The sequence below is a fragment of the Anthonomus grandis genome, chromosome 2 (assembly GCF_022605725.1).
Source record: "Anthonomus grandis grandis chromosome 2, icAntGran1.3, whole genome shotgun sequence".
Taxonomy (NCBI): domain Eukaryota; kingdom Metazoa; phylum Arthropoda; class Insecta; order Coleoptera; family Curculionidae; genus Anthonomus; species Anthonomus grandis.
In genome coordinates this window covers 28,821,377-28,842,420 of record NC_065547.1, presented here as the reverse complement: position 1 = coordinate 28,842,420, position 21,044 = coordinate 28,821,377, and the positions used below count along the sequence as shown (strand labels likewise).

At 31.3% G+C, this 21,044-nt stretch overlaps 1 protein-coding gene across 2 annotated transcripts in view; it reads left to right on the top strand.

The window, feature by feature from the left end:
- LOC126750174 (sister chromatid cohesion protein PDS5 homolog B) overlaps window positions 1-21,044 on the top strand; it is an 89,670-nt gene that overhangs the window by 51,601 nt on the left and 17,025 nt on the right. For both annotated transcript variants that reach the window (XM_050459700.1, XM_050459699.1), the window contains exons 7-11: window positions 3,999-4,153; window positions 10,577-10,780; window positions 10,838-11,073; window positions 17,605-17,882; window positions 17,934-18,093. In XM_050459700.1, coding sequence (XP_050315657.1) covers window positions 3,999-4,153; window positions 10,577-10,780; window positions 10,838-11,073; window positions 17,605-17,882; window positions 17,934-18,093 — 1,033 coding nt within the window. The remainder of the gene's footprint in view (window positions 1-3,998; window positions 4,154-10,576; window positions 10,781-10,837; window positions 11,074-17,604; window positions 17,883-17,933; window positions 18,094-21,044) is intronic.

Below are 21,044 nucleotides of genomic sequence, written 5' to 3'. Positions count from 1 at the left end.
AGACTTAAATTCTTTGAGAGAGGTTGTTATAAATGAGGTGAGGTTCAAACGTGAAAATATCGTTCACACACACAAGGACAGGGCTCTTCTTAGCTTTAGTTATTTCCATTTTTTCCAGCAAGTCCAGTTTTTTGCCTTTTGAGCACTCATGCAAAATATCTGCTCCCTGAGTTAAAGAAAAACCATGTGAGGAGGCCAATAAATGATTAGCAAAAGCCGATTTAGTTTCAATCATGTCATTATCCCTGTACCTGTCCACCAAACTTGTATGTTCCTTTATTCTGGTGGAAATTTTTCTCCCCGATTGCCCTATGTAAATGGCATTAGAGTCATTACATCTTAATGAATATACCCCTGATTTTGAGAAGAAATCTGCCTTATCTATTGTACTAACTACCTGCCTTTTTAAACTGTTTGTAGTTTTAAAAGCAATTGTGAGATTTATAGACTTGAAAAACGTTGCAAGCTGAAAAGAAATATTACCAAAAAATGACATTGATCTAAAAAGGTGACTATTTTCATTATTAAAATGGATTAAGTTGTAAGTGAGTTTATATTTATTATAGAATTTAGAATAAAGGCGATTAATTATATCAAGTGGAAAACCATTATTAAAAGCAATATGTTTAATTATATTTAGTTCATCAAGGAAAGCTTCTCTAGAAAGGGGGATGTTGAAAAGGCGATAGAAAGGGGAATTAAAAGAGGCAAATTTGTAGGAATAAGGGGAGTTTGAGGAGTATTGGATGACATTGTCTGAAGTGGTGGATTTGCGGTAAATCTCAAATTCAAGTTTGTTGGTATTTTTTGAAACAAGCACATCAAGAAAAGGCAACCTTTCATCTCTTTCTTCTTCAATGGTAAACGAGATATTTGCGTGAAGAGAGTTTATAAAAATGAGGAAATCCGCCAATTCTAGATCATTTCCATTCCATATCACAAAAATATCATCCACGTATATCCTATATACAGTGAGAAAAGCACCAAACTTCCCATTGACAATCCTTTTGTCCAAATGGTGCATAAAAATCTCACTCAGAAGAGGAGAGTCCAGTAACTTGTCTAAAAAACCTGTTGTTGAAAAAGAAAAAATTCTGATCAAGTACTAGCTTGAGGAGTGTTAAAAGTTCACCAACAATAAATCTGTCAAGCGGTGACTTAAGCAAAAGGGACCTAACTAGATCAAGGCAATCACCAGGTGGAATGCTTGGAAATAAGTTCTTCGTCCAGAGAAATTAGTTCTGAACCCTCTGGTATGCAGATATTTTTTTAAAAATTTGTCAACTCTACTGAATTTTTTGTGGAATAAGTACTTCTGAAACCAGTTACATCTCTGAGTGTGGTATTTAACCAGGCTGACAAGTTGTAACAAGGTGAGTTTACAAACGATACTACTGGCCTAATAGGGAGATTGGGTTTATGGATTTTAGGAAGGCCGTAGAGGAGAGTTCTGGGATTCATAGGGTATAATTTTTCTTTCCTAGTATGAAAAAATTCTAAAGTCAGATTGCACCTATCAAGGGTTTGTTTAACCTTGGAGAAAAAAGAACTAGTAGGGTCTTTGTTTACATTAACAAAGTCACTGGAACCCAAAAAATCCAAAACCTTCTCTACGTAATCATCCCTCTTAAGTATAATCAGGCAATTACCCTTGTCAGCTTTCAAAGGATTAAATCGTGATTCTTTATTTTATTTTTAAGAGAAGTTAGATGTTCATTATTAAAATTAGATTTATTAGAATTTATGTTAATATTAGAATTTAAAAAAATTATTATTTTAGCACGCAAAATATTTTTATTATGAATATCAGTAGTCTGCAAAATATTCTCAGCCTCCACGTTAGGCTTACGTTAGGTTAGACGCACGACTTTTTATTTTTTATTTTTAAGCATACATTTTTATCTATGGTGGGAATTGTTAACTTAACCTAGCTTTTCTTTTGTTGTTAGTTGTAATGTAACTATTCTGTACTTCGTATCTTTTCTCTCACTAAATGGTGTTTTTTTTTCGATTAATATTCATTTGCCCAGAATAGATTGGGAGGTTATGTTTAGGAATAAAACAACTAATGAAATAGTAACTCTATTTCATGATATAATGTACATACTAATAGGATAATTTAGGGCCTCTAGAAAACGTATACTTCTCCATCTTGTTTTTTAGAACTTCGCCGTTTGCTTATACAGAAAAAACAAATAGGAAGTTTAAAATTAGTGGGCTTTTTGTGTCCTTATCAGTGTGAGGTTTCAAGAAATGCTTATCATGAACAGTACATTAATAAAATATAAAACAACATTTCTACAAATCCAAAGTATTTTTTACATTTTTCGTCATTTATTCAAAGTAAGAGAGGCACATTTAATATTCACATTTAATATTCCTCTTATGACCTATAATGACAAGGTTAGCTTGGATATTAAAGACGCTACAAATATGTCTGAATGCTTTTTATTGGTTTACTCGGATAAAGAGATATTTGGCTTTTTTAAATTTTGGAAATTCAGTTAGTTTGACTACTGTATCTTTGACGATACAAGAGTATTCTGATGTTATTGCTTCTCCTAAAAATAGGATGTGGTTTGGACCTGGAGATGAAAACCTAGCATTTTTTTAAAACATTGCTTGTGTACAATTACAAGTCTAATATGGTTATTTTTAATTCATCTCTTACTTCAGTTTGCATTCCTGCGCCTGGAAGAAAAGTTATTTAAGACCTATTTTGAAATCTGGCAATAGAAGTGATATGACCAACTATCGCGCTATATGTAACCAATCAGAGTTACCAGAATTACCAGTTTGTCTTGTTAGTAAAAGATTTAGAACTATTTTTAATCTGGAGCAATTGGAATTTAAAAAGGACAGATCTTCTGATTGCAATTTGGTTCTGTATATTAATAATATATTCTATAGTTTGGAGGGGGAATCCCAGGTTGACTCGATATACAGATTTCCTTAAAGCTTCTGATTGAGTCAATCAGGGAAAATGAAGGCTTTAGGTATTGTGGATCTTCTTCTTTAGTGAAGACGATACTCTCTGAGTGAGTTTGTTGGAGGGAGAACTTAACTTATCATTCATTTGATATAAGTACTTATATTTCCCATTATTTATTATATTTTTCACATTTTTGGACTCTATTTTTTTTAAGTTAATTTTTTTTAAGTTCCAGTCATTGGTATAAATATTTACATTTCTTTTAAGTAATTTGTCATTCTACTGCAGCATTTTACTTCCTGCATACAAAAGAGCATTTTTCCTGCGCAGTGAAAAACGGCTGAGGTGAGGGGTTAATTTTCGGTGTTTTCGAGATATAAACAGTCACTGATGATCCGCAAATTCAGCTTTCTTTTGCCAGGTCCGATGCAATTGCTGCTAGGAGGCTTAATGAATGGTTGGAGTAACTTCTTGCTTAAGTTTGATTTGCACGCCATGACCACGTTAGTCATAAACTTTCTAAATTGAAATGGCTAAATATTTCCAATCGAGAATAGTTACGTTTTCCTTGCTTTCTTCATGAATTGGTGAGAACTAAGAGCCCCCATACCTGATTAAAAATCTGGTCTCTCGTGGAACACGTTTCAATTTACTCTATAAAATACGTAAAATAACTAAAATCTCATTTTCTTATACTTCAATTAAGCTTTTAAATCAATACAATATAGATTAATTTAAAGATATGTCTCTTAATATGTTGAAACAGAAAATGACACAACTATTTTTGCGAAGTATAAGTTTGTTCACTAAAACTTGTTATGTTTTAAAGTTCTGCAATGTAACACTGGTCACATTACTTTTGTTTATAGTTTATTGCATCTGTCTAAAGGTTCGGCTAAGTTAACAGCCTAGCTGGCCTTCGCCGAGTTTAAAATAAAGATGTTTTTGTTAATTGATATTTATTATTTATTTTTAAGCCAATTTCAGTAATAAACCATGTAAGCCAATATTATTGTAATCTTAGATTTCCTCTTTGAATAAAGTATTGATAATATTTTCTTGACAGGTTTTAGAATGGTTGGATCTACACAAAAAATTCACCACAACAAACAGCCCGGACGTGCAAAAAGATATCGCGTATAAAGTGACCGCCCTATCGCGGTGCCTGCCCGAACCAGTCAAAGCCCACGAGTTTTTAACCAAGTTTAGCAATCATTTAAGGTAAACTGATTTTAAACACCAGTTAGACTTATAGATGTAAGATATAATCACTTTACAATAGTAGAATAGAATTGAATTCGCAATATAAATAATAAATTTGGGAGGGTCTACACATCGTTCAGATTATTTAGTGTTTTTAGGAAGTGCTTTTATTTTATTTAGAATCGTGTGTCACTATAATTTAGTACTAAAACTGGTGTATATATAGTGTATATGGTATATATATATATAATATATATATATATATATATATATATATATATATATATATATGTCACTAATGCAGGCATCTACATTAGTGACATTAACATTCTAGATTTTTGCATTAAAAATTGTTTAATCTTAATTGAAAACATTTTATTATGGTTTTTGATATTTCTAATTAAAGTTAAAAGCATATTTATTTCTTGTCGCCCTATATAAATATATAAACCCTATGCAAATCTTTCATTTGCTGTTGTGAGTATGGTTCGAACCTATTTAATTAAATTAAGCTGATGATTTTTATAGTAAAACATGATAGTAGCATGTAAATGAAGTAGACGTATATTTAAAATTGAGTTTTCACAATATAAAGGTTCAGAGGAAAAAATATGTCCTTGCTAAGTATGATCCTCAATACGTAATTTTGCATAATGTTTAGTGCTTGAAGAGCTCTATCATATAATGCACTCGAAGAAAACCATATCTAATTAATAAAGTTGTTTATTATTTACAAATTTTTTCAGCTTATAAAATTTATGAATAATGAATGCATCTAAGCCTTTTTACTGGGAGACAGAGCTTGATCAGGCCACTTAAGGCTCTTGTCCATTTGTACTCCTAAGTAGGTTACTTCATCTAGCTCCTTTATATCAAATATGCTACCATTGCTACTTTTAATAATTAATTTATTTAAATGTAGCCTATTTGAAGTATTTAGTGAAAAATCAATAAAAGTGGTTTTATTTTCGTGAAGTAAATATTTCATAGGCAAGACCTCTGATACTAGTCAGTTCAATCACATCAAGCAATTTTTAATGTAATACTTATGGTGACATATCGCGCCTGAAGGGCATCATCAGACCTACAATACAAACACCGAATTTTCTCCCCAATATAAAACTTATAAAACCCATTATAAAACTTAAAAAGAACAATTTTTGGACGTTTAACACAATATTAGTTACACACAGTAATTAAATATAAATAAATTGGATGGATGACATCTATAAATAAATATAATACATAAATCAAGTACTGAAAAAAATCACAGATCACTCACTAAAGATTATATATTAACGCTACGTTAAAATAACTAATATAATAAAATTATTGATATATTCGAGACAGTACATGATAAATGTTGTTTATCTCAAAAGATTCTAAAAGATCAAGTTTTCTGCCCTTATCACATGCATGTAATAATTATTTTATGAGATCCTCCTGTGGAAATGAATGTTTTTCGGCCAAGAAATAATTGACAAAAGCAGATTTTGAAACTGTTATATCGGTGTGAAGATATTTAAAAAAATGATGTCAAGGTCCTTTGATTCTCTGCAAAATTTTCCGACCAGGGTGAACCACGCATACTGCTGGCCCTCCGGGCATTTAATTTGGTAAACCCAGGAATATAAAAAAGGGCATAACTTGTCTTTAATTTAACTATATTACTTGTCAAAGTATTTGTTGTTGAAAAAGCACAAATGACATTCAACGGCGAAAAGATCCTTGCTAGTTGAGACGAGATATTGCCTAAGTAAGACTGTATGTACGAGCCCTAATAACTATATATTGGAACAAGTAGTCATTTTACGAATAAAATTCCAGTTTACCGTAATTCTTTTAATTTATTTTTTTTTATTTAAAAATAATAAATTAATAACATTTTTTATGTTTTAGAGAATTATTTCTAAGGTTTAATAAAATTTTGATGTTAAATAATATTTATTTAATTGTTTGATAATCAACAAATGTTGACAACTAAATGATGGAACATGGGTTGCTTTTGCTCAAATTTTTCCAGTTTTATTAGCATGACGCGAAGATGGCTTTGAATAAACAAAAGTAAGTTGTGCGTTGTCAACAATAAAAATTTTGATGCGTCACTTGGCCATTAATAATTATTATTGATTATAATCAATTAATTAATTATATCAATTAATTAATTATTATAATTAATTATTGATTATAATCAATTACTGTCATTTTTATTACGAGTAAAATAATAAAACAATAATGGCTCGTGGAAAACCTACTGATCTAAAAGTGCGAGAAATTATTATCCGGCAGTACCATAAAGGGAAATCAATGCGAGAAATCTCCAGTGAATTAAATGTTGCAACAACTACTATATTTAATATAATTAAAAAATATGGTGAAACTGTCAGTATTGGTGTTCGCGGCAAAAGTTCAGGACGTCCAAAAGTTGTTTCTCAAAGAAATGTAAGGAACTTGATTAAAATTTGTAAGTCGGGAAGAAGAAATACTCTACGAGAAGTAACTGCAAAGTGGAATAGAGAAAATGGGATAAATGTTTCCAGAGAATGCTGCCGCAAATATATCCACAACAGCGGTCTTACTTTTTATAAGGTATGTTTAATAGGCTGTACTGTGCTATATTATTTTCATTTAGCTCAGTTTTTCGCCTAGGCCAAAGAAAAACCATTGTTAACGGAGACTCAAAAAAAAGAATCGTTATATTTGGGCCAAATCAAAACTTTCGTGGACCAAAGAAAATTGGAGCAAAGTTATTTATAACGACGAAAGCAAATTTGATTCTGGCAAGGTCTGTGTCGGAGATTATCGAAAGCGTGTGATTTGGGACAAAACAGAAGCATTCCATAAGGATTGTCTTAAAAGGACTGTAAAGTTTCCACAGGGCATCATGGTGTGGGTTGTATGTCAGCTAAAGGGTTGGGAACGTTACACTTTATTGAGGGCATAGTAAATGCAGAAAAATATTTACAATAAGACATTCTCGAACATTCGCTTTTACCAAGTGCAGCAAATTTATATCCATCTGGAGATTTTATCTTTCAACAGGATGGTGCCTCATGTCATACTGCTAAATCTACCAAAAAGTGGATGGGGGAACATAATAATAAAGTTTTGTCACACCCCTCTAGCAGCCCAGATCTCAATCCAATCGAAACACTTTGGCACAAAATGAAGCAACGCCTAAGAAATAGTCCGCAGCGTACTTTGCCACAACTACGTGCTAAACTACAGGAAATATGGGATAGTTTCACCCCTAAATTTTGTAAAAGTTCTAGTTGGTACAATGCCTCATAGAGTTAGGGCTGTTATTCAAGCTAAGGGCGACGTTACGCCTTACTAATTTGTATTTTCGCTTTTTAAAACTCACTTGTTCCAATATTTAGTTGTCAGCATTTTTCAATTATTTACCAAGTAATTAAATAGTAAATAATTTAAAATATATAAATAAATTATAAAAACAATATTAAACATTATAAAAAGGCTTGTTCATTTCATATTTATGATAAAAAAAAATTTAATAAAATATTTTCGCTAAATGGGCATTTTATTTCAAAATAACTGCTTGTTCCAACATATAGTTGTTAGGGCTCGTATAGGCAGGCAGCATGTAGGTCGCAGATTTTTCTGTTGGCCGAATTATATTGTATGATAATTTGTACTCATTAACAAATCGGCAATAGATTTTGGCGGTGGACTTTATTGGGTACAAATTATGTCTAGCAATTAACTTAATGGGGGGTGAATTCCTTATTAAATGCTTCTCTTGACAAAGCCACATTAAAGCTGGCGAATTTATGGTTGGTTGAATTGTTGAAATCAAATTGTATTACGTTATTTGAAGAAGATGGTTTTCTGTAAATTTTAAATACAATATTAAATATAATTTTAAGTCTGCCATTTTGTCTTATTAAAAGAATGTCTAAAAGTAGTAAGTTCACAAATTTTAAAAATCTCGCTATTTATCGTCTCCATCCCAAAGGACGTAAAACAATAAATTTTTGCTAAAATTTCTATTGACAGTGGCTCATAAAGACCTTCCTCAAAAAGGGATACAAGCAAGAGCCCATGGCTAACCTCTCTCTTTGTTTAAAAAATGAACTGTTAAATTGGAAAAAGTTTTGTTTTAATACTAAGTCTAACAGAATAATCAAATCTTCAACGATCAAAGTGGGTAGTTTTCTATGAAAAGTTTTTTTACTAAAAATATACAGTTTGATGGTGGAATACTAGGAAATACATTTTTTTCCGTTGAGAGAGATTAATTGGCAGTCTGTAGAACCTCGATATTCTTAATATTTTTAGCAAATGAGACAGGTTTTTAGTGGATCAGGTAGGGTTGAAAAAGATAAGGATATTGTTCAACCATAAAGCATATTTGGCATAATAAGCATATTTGGATTATGGATCTTAGATAAACCATATAAATAGTAAGATAGTAGAGATATAAAAGTAGTGTTTTTTAGGGATTCATCAGGTATACTTTAAATTTATTTTGCTTAAAGTATTCAATTGTTAAAATTGTTTTGTCTAATGTTTACTTTAAGTGATAAAAAAGATGTTATTTGTGTCTCTGGTTAAAGGTTCAAAATCATCGGTGTTTGCAAAAAATCTAATACTTTTCTTACGTAATCGGTCCTATTTATTACGACTGTAAATTGAAGAATGTTTTCCGCTACTATAGCTAAGGTTTCCTTAACTGTTTTTATTGGTACATGGAACTTTTTTAGGTTTTTGTTAAGTAAGTCCTGTTCAGATTTAGAAAAGTAAACATTTGTTAAATTTAAAAGTTAAGAAATGTGGCAGCTGAAATTTAAAAATCTGTATTCGTGAATGTTGTAATTTTTAAGACAGGCTCTTTGTTTAGTTTTCAAAAAATATTTAATTTGATAAGTATTTGAGGAGGATGGCATACAATTATTACATGCATGTGATAAGGGTAGAAAACTTGATTTTTTAGAATCTCTCGAGAGAAACAAAGCCCTGATATTACTGATGTAAAACACCAACAGTTGTATAGCTCGCATTTTATTTTTAACAATGTAGTAGACCAATAATTTTATCTTGTAGTATCATGTCTGGTATAATAACGAGTGCCATCTATTTTTATTATTTTAACATGCGTTAATATCAAACCTTAAGTGAGTTCTGTTATTTGTATCAGTATTTGATTTATGTATTTTGTTTATTTATTTAGATGTCACTAATCATTTAATTTATTTATATTTTTATAAATGTTAGTCTTTTTGCGAGTTATTAAAGGTTTATGTTGGGACTGTTGAGTTGAACGTCCGGTAAGTGTTCTTTTTATAGTTTGGGGAGCAAAATGAGGTTTTCTATCATAGGGCTGATGATACCCTTAAGGCGAAACATGCCACCATTAGTCCCACATTTAAGAGCCTTACTTTTAATAATTTTTCAAACGTTTTTGAGAAACTTGTGATTATACTCAGAGGCTGATAATTCTAAGCTTTTATTCCTTGCTTTAATTTTTTATTTCCTTGATTAAATATTGGACTTATAATTGATACTTTGAAAGGGCCTGGTATTCTTTCTGTCGAATAAATAAGGTTAATAATATGGATTAATGGTTTAAAAAGAAATTCAGGATTTTTTTTCGCAAATGTAGAGGAGATTCTATCTAGACCTGGCGTACTTATTACAGTAATTTTTTATTCATTTTATCTTAATTAATTAATCGAGTTTATTATTTTTGATACAACATTTGGTATCCACTATATTAATTTACGTTGATTTGTTTTAAATGCAGTTTACGTTGTAGTTAATGTCTTAGATGAAGTTTGACAATTATTACATAGATTTGGAACTACTGTTATAATTTTGCTATATGCTTTTCTTGAACAGGTTTGTTTTGGAGTTTCGGACCAGTTTTCTTGTTTAAGAAGATTTCTTCATTTTTGATAATCGAAGTCGGTTTTAGTAATTATGTTTTCCTCAATGTTTTTTTTGGTAATATCTCTTGTATTGTTGCAAAAATATATTCAGTTCTCCTTTAATCATTTATCTTATTTAAGTTTGTTTTTTTGGGTATTTTATGAACGACTTATAATGTTACGAATTAAAATACTGCAGAAGTAAATCTCAAAAACAGTTTTACTACGAACTCATTATTTTTACTCTCTAAACTTGTTTTGCTAACGATTTTAGCATCTTCGTTTTACTTTTTTTCCGAAAATTTTAAATATGCTAGAAATGAGTAAGACAAAAATAAAATTCACACCCTTTGACCAGGATCGTACTCAACTGGGAATTATATGTACATGTTTTAAAATCATTTTAATTTAGGTATGAACCAAATTATTTTAAACCTTAATATAAAAGTATTAACTGCTAACTCTTGTCAATATCTTAATAAATAATTCATAATTATTATAAGAATACTGTGCCTCGGATTGGTCTCTTTAGCTAATATAATTTATATTCCAGAAAAGATCCAGATTTAATGGAAAAATTCGAAACGGTCGCTCGACCAACAGTGAGCTGCAAAGAATGTTCTGAAGGTACTGCCGCAGTACTAAAGAAACTCGGCGCCCCCGTAATGACAAATCTATACTATAACATGGTCAAAATGCTGTTGGAACGTATCAGCTCAGTAATGATTGATCACGAAGCTTTAGGGATTTTGATACGGTATTTTTATTAATTATTTTTTAATTTGCATTATAAAAAAATCTTCATGTGGTTTAGGTACGTAGAAGATTGCCTTAGGGGCGGCAATAGCATAGAAGAGATCGGGCTTCATCCTACGACCGCGGGCGAACGGGGATTGAAATTGTTGGTGATGCTCAGCGTGATTTTTCCGTCACACTTTCATCATGCGGATATTTTGGAAGATTTGATGGACTTGCTGCGTTTGGATGATGTCAACGTGGCCCCGTTAGTGTTGACCGTATTCACTTTCCTCGGGAAATACAAGTGTTTGTGTAAGTTAAATATTAATAATAATAATTTTTATGCTTACCGCGCAAAACTTAAGATATCTTAAAAGTAAACTAAGAATAAGAAAAAGAGGAAAAGAATAAGAAAAAGAGTTAAAATGGAGGTATTTTACGGATAAATTTAATAACAGAAAAATATACCAGGTGGTTTATTTAAAAAATTTTGAGATATTCCTTATTTTATTTTGATAATACTAATACTGTGGTATAAATTAAGTCTAGATTTCTCCAAAAGAGAAAAAAGACCATCAATAAACCATTTCTTTTGGATCTATACGACTTACCTTAATGTACAAATCTAAATGGAGAATTATATTTAAACTTTTTACAAAGTTCACGGATTATTTAAATAAATTACCTTTAAATATGCACAGAAATATGGTTTTTATGCGAGTATGGACTCCTGTGCATTTAACACTATTAACTGCATAGGACGTGGAAGACTGTGGTCCGCACGAAATCCAAACCTTAACCCATTAGATTTTTGCATATGGCGTTACATAAAATAAATTGTTTACGAAAATACAATAAACACAAGAGAGAAATCAATAGTAAAGATTCAAACAGCTGCTGAGTCACTTCAAAATGAGCAATTATTTTATGTTGAACATTTACTAGACAATATTGATAATTTATCTTAAGTATTTTATCATTCATTCGAAGTGTAATGAAGCTATTTACATAGTTTTTGAATCTGATTTTCGTTGAGTGCATTAAAAATGTGAATATCTCAAATGTGAACCGTCGCAAGATTTTTGAATTATTACAATCTATATTTTAAATAAAAATTCAAGATCCAAGTCTAAAAAAGTTAAGGATTAAAAAATCAAATTGTTGCCGGGCAATTTATGCGAAAATTTTTTAAAAAATTACATTAAGTTCACCACTTTATATTTTAGTTGTCTTTGACTTTCGGAGTAGGAAAAATTAAGTTAATCTATTTTTTTTTAAACAATTTTCTGTGAAATTATTTACAATTATTTATGGTAGACCCTAAATACTACAGAATAATTAAACATGAAATTGGTGATCATTATTCAGTGATGTGGTGGTGCAATTTTAGCTTTAAACTTAACATTACTGTTATGTACATGAGTTCTAAATACTATACGATTATACAAATACGACGGGCAGTTTAACTGAATGACTTGATTATAGAAACATATTGCATGAAGCTTCGTGATTCCTCCATACTCAACCAGTTAGTTGCATAGGCCAATAACACCTCTACAAAAGGACAAAGCGCTCCAAAAAATTTTGCTCGTGACGTCACGCGTTTGGGCCATGCACTTCTGGTTGATTTTCAGGTGAATTCGGCTGTTGACGCTGCCGTTGTTCGTCCACGGAAGGCTGCCTGCAACACTGCCGGACTTTGCAGATTGCCGTGAACATTAGGGTGCTCTATTACTATCTTAAAATAATTAAATCTATATCTTTAACTGCTCTTACTTTACAATTTAGTTAAAAAAAAAGAGTGCATCCTTATTTCTCTTTTCATAATTTAAACTTCTATTTTTTCAAATTTTATCATTTATCTAATACCTTGTTACTTGCCAATAGGAGTTCTTTCTATGTAAATCTGACAGCGGCGCATCTACTAGTTGTGCCACCTGATGAAACGAGAGGTTAGGTTGTTTATATTTATGTTCTGCGGTTGCCGGTGTTTATGACGAGATCCGCAGTAAACATTAGCTCATTTTTATGTTTTTTTCTAAAATCGGAACTGTTTATTTCCGCGAAACGCCTATGTTATATTTATGTAAACTCTTCGCGTACTTTTAAATCGCAAAATCGTACTTTCGGACTAGAAAAATCCTCGGAAAAACCGGGTCTCCGGAGCGCCGGCCGGGCGGCGCCGCGGTTTTATTTGTTTATATCAGACTTTAATACTTCAGTTCGTGTTTAATTTAATATTTTTCTCCTAGTTCGGCTTGTAGTTAATATTAGAGTGTAAATATGCCTCAAAAGTGTTGTGTTCCGGGTTGTAACGGAAACTATAAAAACGGACCTAAAGTGTATGTCTTCGGTTTTCCTAAGGATAGTATAATAAAGAGTACTCAAGTTCAAGATTCCAACACAGGTAAAATTTTTACAATAGAATTACTAAAACCACGGCTAAAAGAAGACTGTACACCATCTATTTTTTTAAATTGCCCTAGTTATTTGTCAAAAATTATAAAAATACGACCAAGTAAAGATGAAAGGTTTAAAAATATTGGCGAGTTGAATTTAGCAAAAGGCCTTGAATTAAGCAAAATTGACTTTGGCAAGCATGAGAAACAAAATAATTTTGACAGTTTTGAAGAGTTTATTGAAAAATTTTCTGCTTTTAAACTACCGAAAGATTGGTTTACTGCTCACAGTGAGTCTCAAGACAGCAAAAAGCTAACAATTTTTAAAATTGAATACACACCTGGTCCATGCATTAATTGGGCAATTGTTTTTAATTTTAATTTAAATGTTGAAACTTTTTTATATAAGGAGCCAGTTTGTGTTTTAACATCAAAATTTAAAACTCCATATACTTCCCATAGTTTAGATGATTTATATGCAATACTTGAAGCAATAGACCTTACTATTATTACCCTGCCTTTGGAGGAAAATGTTACCAATAATGACAACCCTGACTGTGACTTAAATCCAAATACTGCTACCAATACCCTTGGCAATACTATTCTCGATCATGTCAAACCATCAAATGACATAAATAAAATGAAACGTGTGTTCGATTTTGTGTCAAACATACTAAAAAGTTTTAAAAACATTGAAGACAACAAAATAGTGCATGCTTTAGATTTTATTTGTGAACAATTAGCTTTGCTTACAACTGCAAAGGAAAGGTACAGATATTCAAGTAGTACAATAATTTTGACTTCTATAATCTATACTATTAGTCCTCACGCGTACAAGTATTTAAGAGATTATGGATCCCTAATTTTACCACATCCTCAAACTATAATGGGTATTTGTAACAAACACATGACCGATCCCCACATAGATGAAAAAAAAATGTTTTTAACTTATGCCCGAAATGTGTTTAGTTTACTAAAGGATAATGAGAGATTTGTGACACTACTTTTTGATGAAATTCATATTGACCTTTACATGGACTATAAAGGTGGTAATATCACTGGAACATCAGTCAATAATAAGTCTCTAGCTTCCTCGGCAAATTACTTTTATGATTACAAGTGTGTGTTCCAGCTTTAAGGAAGTAGTTCACATAGCTCCCATCTCCAAAATTACATCAGACATACTTCATAATTTTATTAAGACAATTATTGAAAATTTAGAGGAGATTGGGTACATAGTTTTTTGTGTTATAAGTGATAATAATGCCATTAACGGGAAAGCCATGAGTCATTTTTCAACTACAGACCAACTTAGCATTGTTTATTCTCATCCCATAGATAATCAGAGACCATTATTTTACCTATTTGACACAGTTCACTTACTTCAATGTGTATTTCATAATTGGCTTAACTCTAAACCAGACCAAAAATTTTATTTTCCTGATTTTGACACTTCGAAGAAAAAATGTGCTTCTTTTTCTGCAATTAAAAAATTACATGAACTGGAGTATGATAAGCTTTTAAAGTTTGGCTATTCTTTAAACCAAAAAGCATTGTTTCCCTCATCTTTAGAAAGACAGAATGTTAAACTCTCTTTAAAAATTTTTAATTCTTTCGTAGTAGAAGCATTAAGGCATTTTGGTAGCCGTATACCATTTTCTGAAGATACTGCTGATTTTGTCCACATAATAACAACATGGTGGAAAATTGTGAATGTCAAAACCCCATTCAAAGGCAAACATAAACGAGACATATTTCAAGAACCAATTGTTAAAAAACCACTCACTGATATTGACATAGATCCCAAGATTGAATTCTTAGAAAAATTATTAAGCTGGCTTGATACTTGGCAACCTAGTAATTTTTCTAAAACTCTTACTCGACAAACAAGAACTGCTTTCAGCCATACTGTTTATGGACTGCTCGAAATTACCAAATTCTGTTTTACGGAACTGAACATGAATTATGTACTTTTAGGGAAATTCCAAACAGATCCTTTTGAAGATAGGTTTGGTAAATATAGACAAATGGCAGGAGGTCATTATCACATCTCTGTACGACAGTTATATGAGACAGAAAAGAGACTTAGAATTCAATCTATATTAACACTTCAGTCTCGCAGTTTTGGCCCTATTAATATTAATAAGTTCTATGAGCTTCCCGATTATGACCTAGATGATAATTGCTCTCCAGAAGACTTTTCCCAAATTCAAACCTTGTTGTCTCAAATTTCAGTAAATTATGATCATTTTCAGAGCATCGAGGACATATTGTCATTAATTACATATTTAGGTGGGTATTGTTGCTATGTTACAATCAAAAAGTTAAAATGTGACAGCTGTAAAGGAAAACTGGTATTTAATGAGCAATTTATCGTTGAAGACAATTTTGACCTAATTAATAAATTAAATCGTGGAGGACTGTTATATCCCCAAGACCAAGTTGTAAATATTGTATCTTTGACTTACATAATTTTTAACAGATTAATAAATGAATTTGAGGATATATTTTTACAAACCTATAACAAAAGACAGTTCATGTGTCAGTTAATTTTGAAATATTCTATTGCACAAAAACATGTATTACATTTTGATGGATGCACTAGTCATAATGCAATAGATGTTTTAAAGATAATTATTAAAAGTATATCCAATACACTTTTAGAAAATTATTGCACTAAGAATAATGATCAATTAAAAAAAAAAACAAGTAAAAAAAGAAAACTAGATACCCTAACGAAGTAGACTATATAATATACCAACCACAAACACCACTAATTAAAATATAATAGTTCTTTATCAAGTTTATCTTATAACTTTAAATAGTCTACTTACAAAAAAACATAAAATATATATTTGAATCTAAAGACCATGTAGATCCTAGGTAATTAATTTAGTTATTTATCCAATTGATTTACTTTAAATGATTCTAATTAATATGACATTCCTGATTATGACAGTTTTTTTCAAATTTTCTTAATTATGACAAGGTGTGGAATAGTTCAATATATGTATTTATGTGTATATAATAACATTTTTTACTACTTGATGGTATAAAAAAATTATTATAAATACCTAAATACATATGTTGAGAATTTTGGCGCAGATGTAGGGGAGTTGGGAGTCTGCATTTAATATTACACCATAATATTTAACCTGACATTCAACCAGAACTATAACATACCTTTGAATGTTTCCTAAACTCTATTCTATTCCTAGCATTTTTTAAAATAAGCCAAATATTGAGATATTGGCATATGAAATCCCTTGGTTTTTAAAAATCGGTGGCCCACATCGATGACGTCACGCGCCAAGCACTAAGGCCTTGTCTTTGAGTGGGTGTTGCATAGGCCCAATTCATGTTCTACAATATGAGACAAAATTAGAGACTCTTTTTAAACCATTAAGTTTAGTTAGCATGCTTTGGTTTATGTGTTTTAAATTAATTGGTAAATAAAGTTTAATTGAAACACAGGTAAAATATAATATTTACATTTAATTTTTAATACAATCCTTTTTTCCAATTGTGTTTTGGGTCTTTGGTGTTGTGAATTTTAGGGGCATTTCCCATTCCGCATAAGCCAGCATTATGTTTTCCAATATATTAAGATATTCGAACATGTCCATTATGTCCCTTCTGTAAATAGGACCTTTTCCATAAGCGGAAAAGCAGCCCCACATATATATATTATATATATGATATTGCCGCCACCATGTTTTACAGCAGTATTAACGTATTTTGCGTCAAGTCTTTTTCCTGCAGGACGTCTTACAAAATATCTTTTGTTTTTTGAAAATATAATAAAATTAGATTCACCGGAAAAAAGTACTTTTTTTCCAATCGTGGGTGGTCCAGTTTTGATGAAATCTAGCAATCGAGCAAATAACATTCTTGCGTCCCTATTTTTCTTAGATCAGAAGGGCTTTTCGGCCGGTCTTCTTGCTGGTAATCCGAAATCCACTAAACCACTTCGAATAATCCTGGAAGACATCGGAGATTCACCAGGAAAAAAAGCATTGAAATCATCATATTTTATTTGATTTTCAGGTTATAAATTGTTTGGGTTTTGAGAACGTACCGTACATGAAAATAGCCTTTTCTTTTCTCTTCGAATACTTAGGATTCTTTAATTAGGTAATGAGTTACAGAATTCCAATTGTGTTTGCAGTTTAGTTTTTTTTAAAGCTCAAAAAAAGCTCCTGACAGCGATCTTTAATCAGAGCTAATTTTTGTTTGTGAACTTTGATGAACATCGTTGCGTTCTCATTAATAAAGTTTACTTTTTCTGTATAGCCTTGAGGTCTAAGTTAAATTGATTGTAATTAATTTTTTTTTTAAATCTCTATATTGTTTAATATATGACACTAATATCGTATTTGACGAAATGCCAATAAGAATTTTGATAAATATAAGCAAAATATAGTATATATATTTTTATTTCTAGATGAACAATTCCCCAATCTAATGAACACTTTAGCGCCGATTTGCAAAGATTTCGCTTGCACGGGAACCCCAAAACAAGCGAAAGGAGCTATTCACTGCATCCACAAGAACATGCCCGATTTACACGACGAACTGTTTGCCCAAATCCTGGAGGCGGTCAAAGAAAACTTGAATCCGGAATCGAACCATTACAGAACGGCAATCGTGGCCCTCGGTCATATCGCCTTCACTTTTCCCGAAAAATATAAAGTGCCTATTAAAAATATCGTCTCTAGAAAGGTAAATTGATGCTTGGATCATATAGTTTATTTGCTAAATGGTATTTTGCAGATTGTTAAAGAGTTATTAGTAAAAGATATAAGGGAGAGCGAGGAAGAGGAGTACAGTTCTATGCTGGATAGTGCTGCAACTTGGTGTCCGGAAGATGAACTGCCCGAAGATACGAGGTGTAAAGTCGAAGGTTTGAAGGCAATGGCTAGATGGCTCTTAGGTGAGCATTTTTTAGTATTAGGGTTGTTACTGTTTCTGTTTTATTTAATTATTTATTATTAGATTGACATACTTATTGTAAATAGATACAAAGCTAACTACAGGTGCCTAATCTACATTTATTATACAGGGTGATAGCAATTCTAGTTTAAACTCGTAAAAATATCGATGTAGAGCAAAATTGCGTTAGTAAAATTTTGCTCATAATGAAGATACAGGGTGTTAAAATTTAATTTTGAAATCTGTTTTTTCTATATAGCTTAAGCCGTTTTTGAGATATCGACATATAAACTGAGGATGGACGATTTTTTGGGGATGAGAAATATGATTTTATTCTTTATTTAGAAATATGATTTTATTTTTTTGGCATAAAGTGTCGAGGGCGCTAGTTACAACATATTAACAGGCTGTTTCAGGCTATAACTTTCTACCGTTTTATTATTTTTTATTAAAGTAACTGATAGAATCGTGACTTTTAAAAAAGCAAGGTGTACTACATTTATTTTGGTTATAAACAAACAAAGCGTTTTAGAAATATTTGCATTTAAACATCCTGTTGTACAGTTTACAAAATAGTAATAATAAATAAAATAATATTAATAATGAATCAAATAATGGAAAACATTTCTTTAACAAATGCGCAAAATGTCCACCGTTCACTTCCAGGCATTTTCTTAATCCTTTCACCAAACAGTGGCTTACTTAAAATAATGTCCCTTAGGGGACAGAAAATTAAAAAACGTGTTTCGTCTATTGTCATTTGTCAATAGCTGTCTATATCTGAAAAGATGATAAAGTATGATTAAGAATAAGAGACTATACCAAAGAACAAAACTTATGTCACTCTTATTACATTAATAGGAGCACTAATATTTAATTAAAAACACTTACTGGTTAGAGAACACCTAGACAACAATAATGATAAAATCGTTCAGTTAAAATTAAAATTAGCCGCTATCACCAGATGTGCAAATATGATCGAGTGGTGAGTCTACTGGGGCAATTTACTATACAGGCTGCTTCTTTAAAATGATTTTTGATCGGTTCCTTTAAACTCGCTCTCCGATTATTTAGACTTTTCTTGGCAATTTCGATGGATTTGGGAGTCCATCAAATTTTTTACCATTTGGGGTAAAAGGTAGCATTTTAATTTGTATTAATGGAAAAATTAATACAAATTAAAGTTTTTACCAATCAGTGGAGATTTGGATTTTTCATTTTCTTTCTCTTGATAATATGACACTTCACCTGAAGAATGCCTCAACTCCATAAAGTTCCTTGTTTATTCCTGATAACATCAATTTCTTGCAATAGTTGCTCTCGTGTACGGATTTCCTCTGTATAAACTAATGACTTAATATAAGCCCAAAAGAATAAGATAGATTAAGATAAGAAAAGATTAAGATACAGACTAAGCGGAGGCCATGTCACTGTCACGATTAAACCATCTGTGAGGAAACAATTCATCTAAAAAATTGCCAGCTGCAATGGCATAATGCGGTGAAGCTCCATCGTGCATTTACTACTTGTTTAGTTGTACATTTAAAGACACATCATCGATTAGATCCGACAAATCCCTTTGTAAATACTGCAAATACTGGTTACCGTTAAGCTTTGCTGGTAGCTCAAATGGTCCAATAATAAAATTACCAATTAAAACACACCAAATATTATTTAGAAAATTCCTGCTCAAAATGACGTTTCCTAGTTAAGCGTGAATTATCAGTCTACAAGTATAATTATTCCGTCAATTAAACACACCTCGTCTGATGAAGGTTGCTTCATCCATAAAAAGGGTTTTGTTAATAAACGTGGGATTGTGATTTTGAAGCAGAAATTGGCAAAAGTGAAGCCTGACTGGTAAATCAGTTGGTAATAAATGTCGAAGGGATTGAAGTTATAGGGTATAGTTTTTCAGTATGAACAATTTCTAAAATTACAGCTTTTTTACATTCTTAGTGTTTGCCAAATGGCTTGTACTTATACATAGATTTTCAGCCACACTCCGTAAAATTTCTTCTTCTTGATCTACAAATATGTATTGCTTTAAGATGTCGAATACGACTCTGGGAGCGAAACGAACCTGGTTCTCCTAACCAACTGAATAATCTTTGAAAAATACTTTGATTCAGGTGCCTTCTGTTTGGATATTGTTGTCGGTAGCATCTTGATGCCCCACGACTTGATTTATTAGAATATAGATGCAAATCATATCTCTTATTTCGCTATTGGAATATAAATTAGTCCGTTTATAACTATAATATCGATTTTTCAAATTAATAAGTGTGAAAACTACTGTCAATATACCTGCAATCAGTTTAATGACTATTAAGTATATACGTTATTTTGTCATCCGTAGTATACATGCTTAGTGTTTTTGATTCTGCAAAAGAACGTTTAAATGCTTTGGAAATTTTGAATATGGGTTGTTTAACCGAAATAAATGTAGTATACCTTTTTGTCTTAAAAGTCATTTTTTCTGTCAGCTACTTCAGCAAAAAGTAATAAAACAGTACTAGTACAAAAGTTATCGCATGAAGCAGCTTGTGAATATAATGTAACTAGCGCCCTATACACTTTATGTCAAAAAATTAAATTAAATCATATTCCTCATCCCCAAAAACCCCCGATTCTCCATTTTTATGTCAAGATCTCAAAAACGGCGTGAGCTATAGAGTAAAACATATTCGAAAATTAACTTTTAACACCCTGCATCCCATTTATGAGCGACATTCTGTTAAGTCATATTTGGCTCAACATTGATATTTTGATTTGCTTAACCTAGAATTGCTTTTTGGCGCATTCATTACTGTCCACCCCGACTATTATGCATTTATAAGAGGAATAAGTAAACATAAAACGAGAATAAATACACATAATTAATGCTTTCATAAACCACATAATTCACAATAAACTGTTTCAAAAATTAACTAAGTCGAAAAACTATAAAAT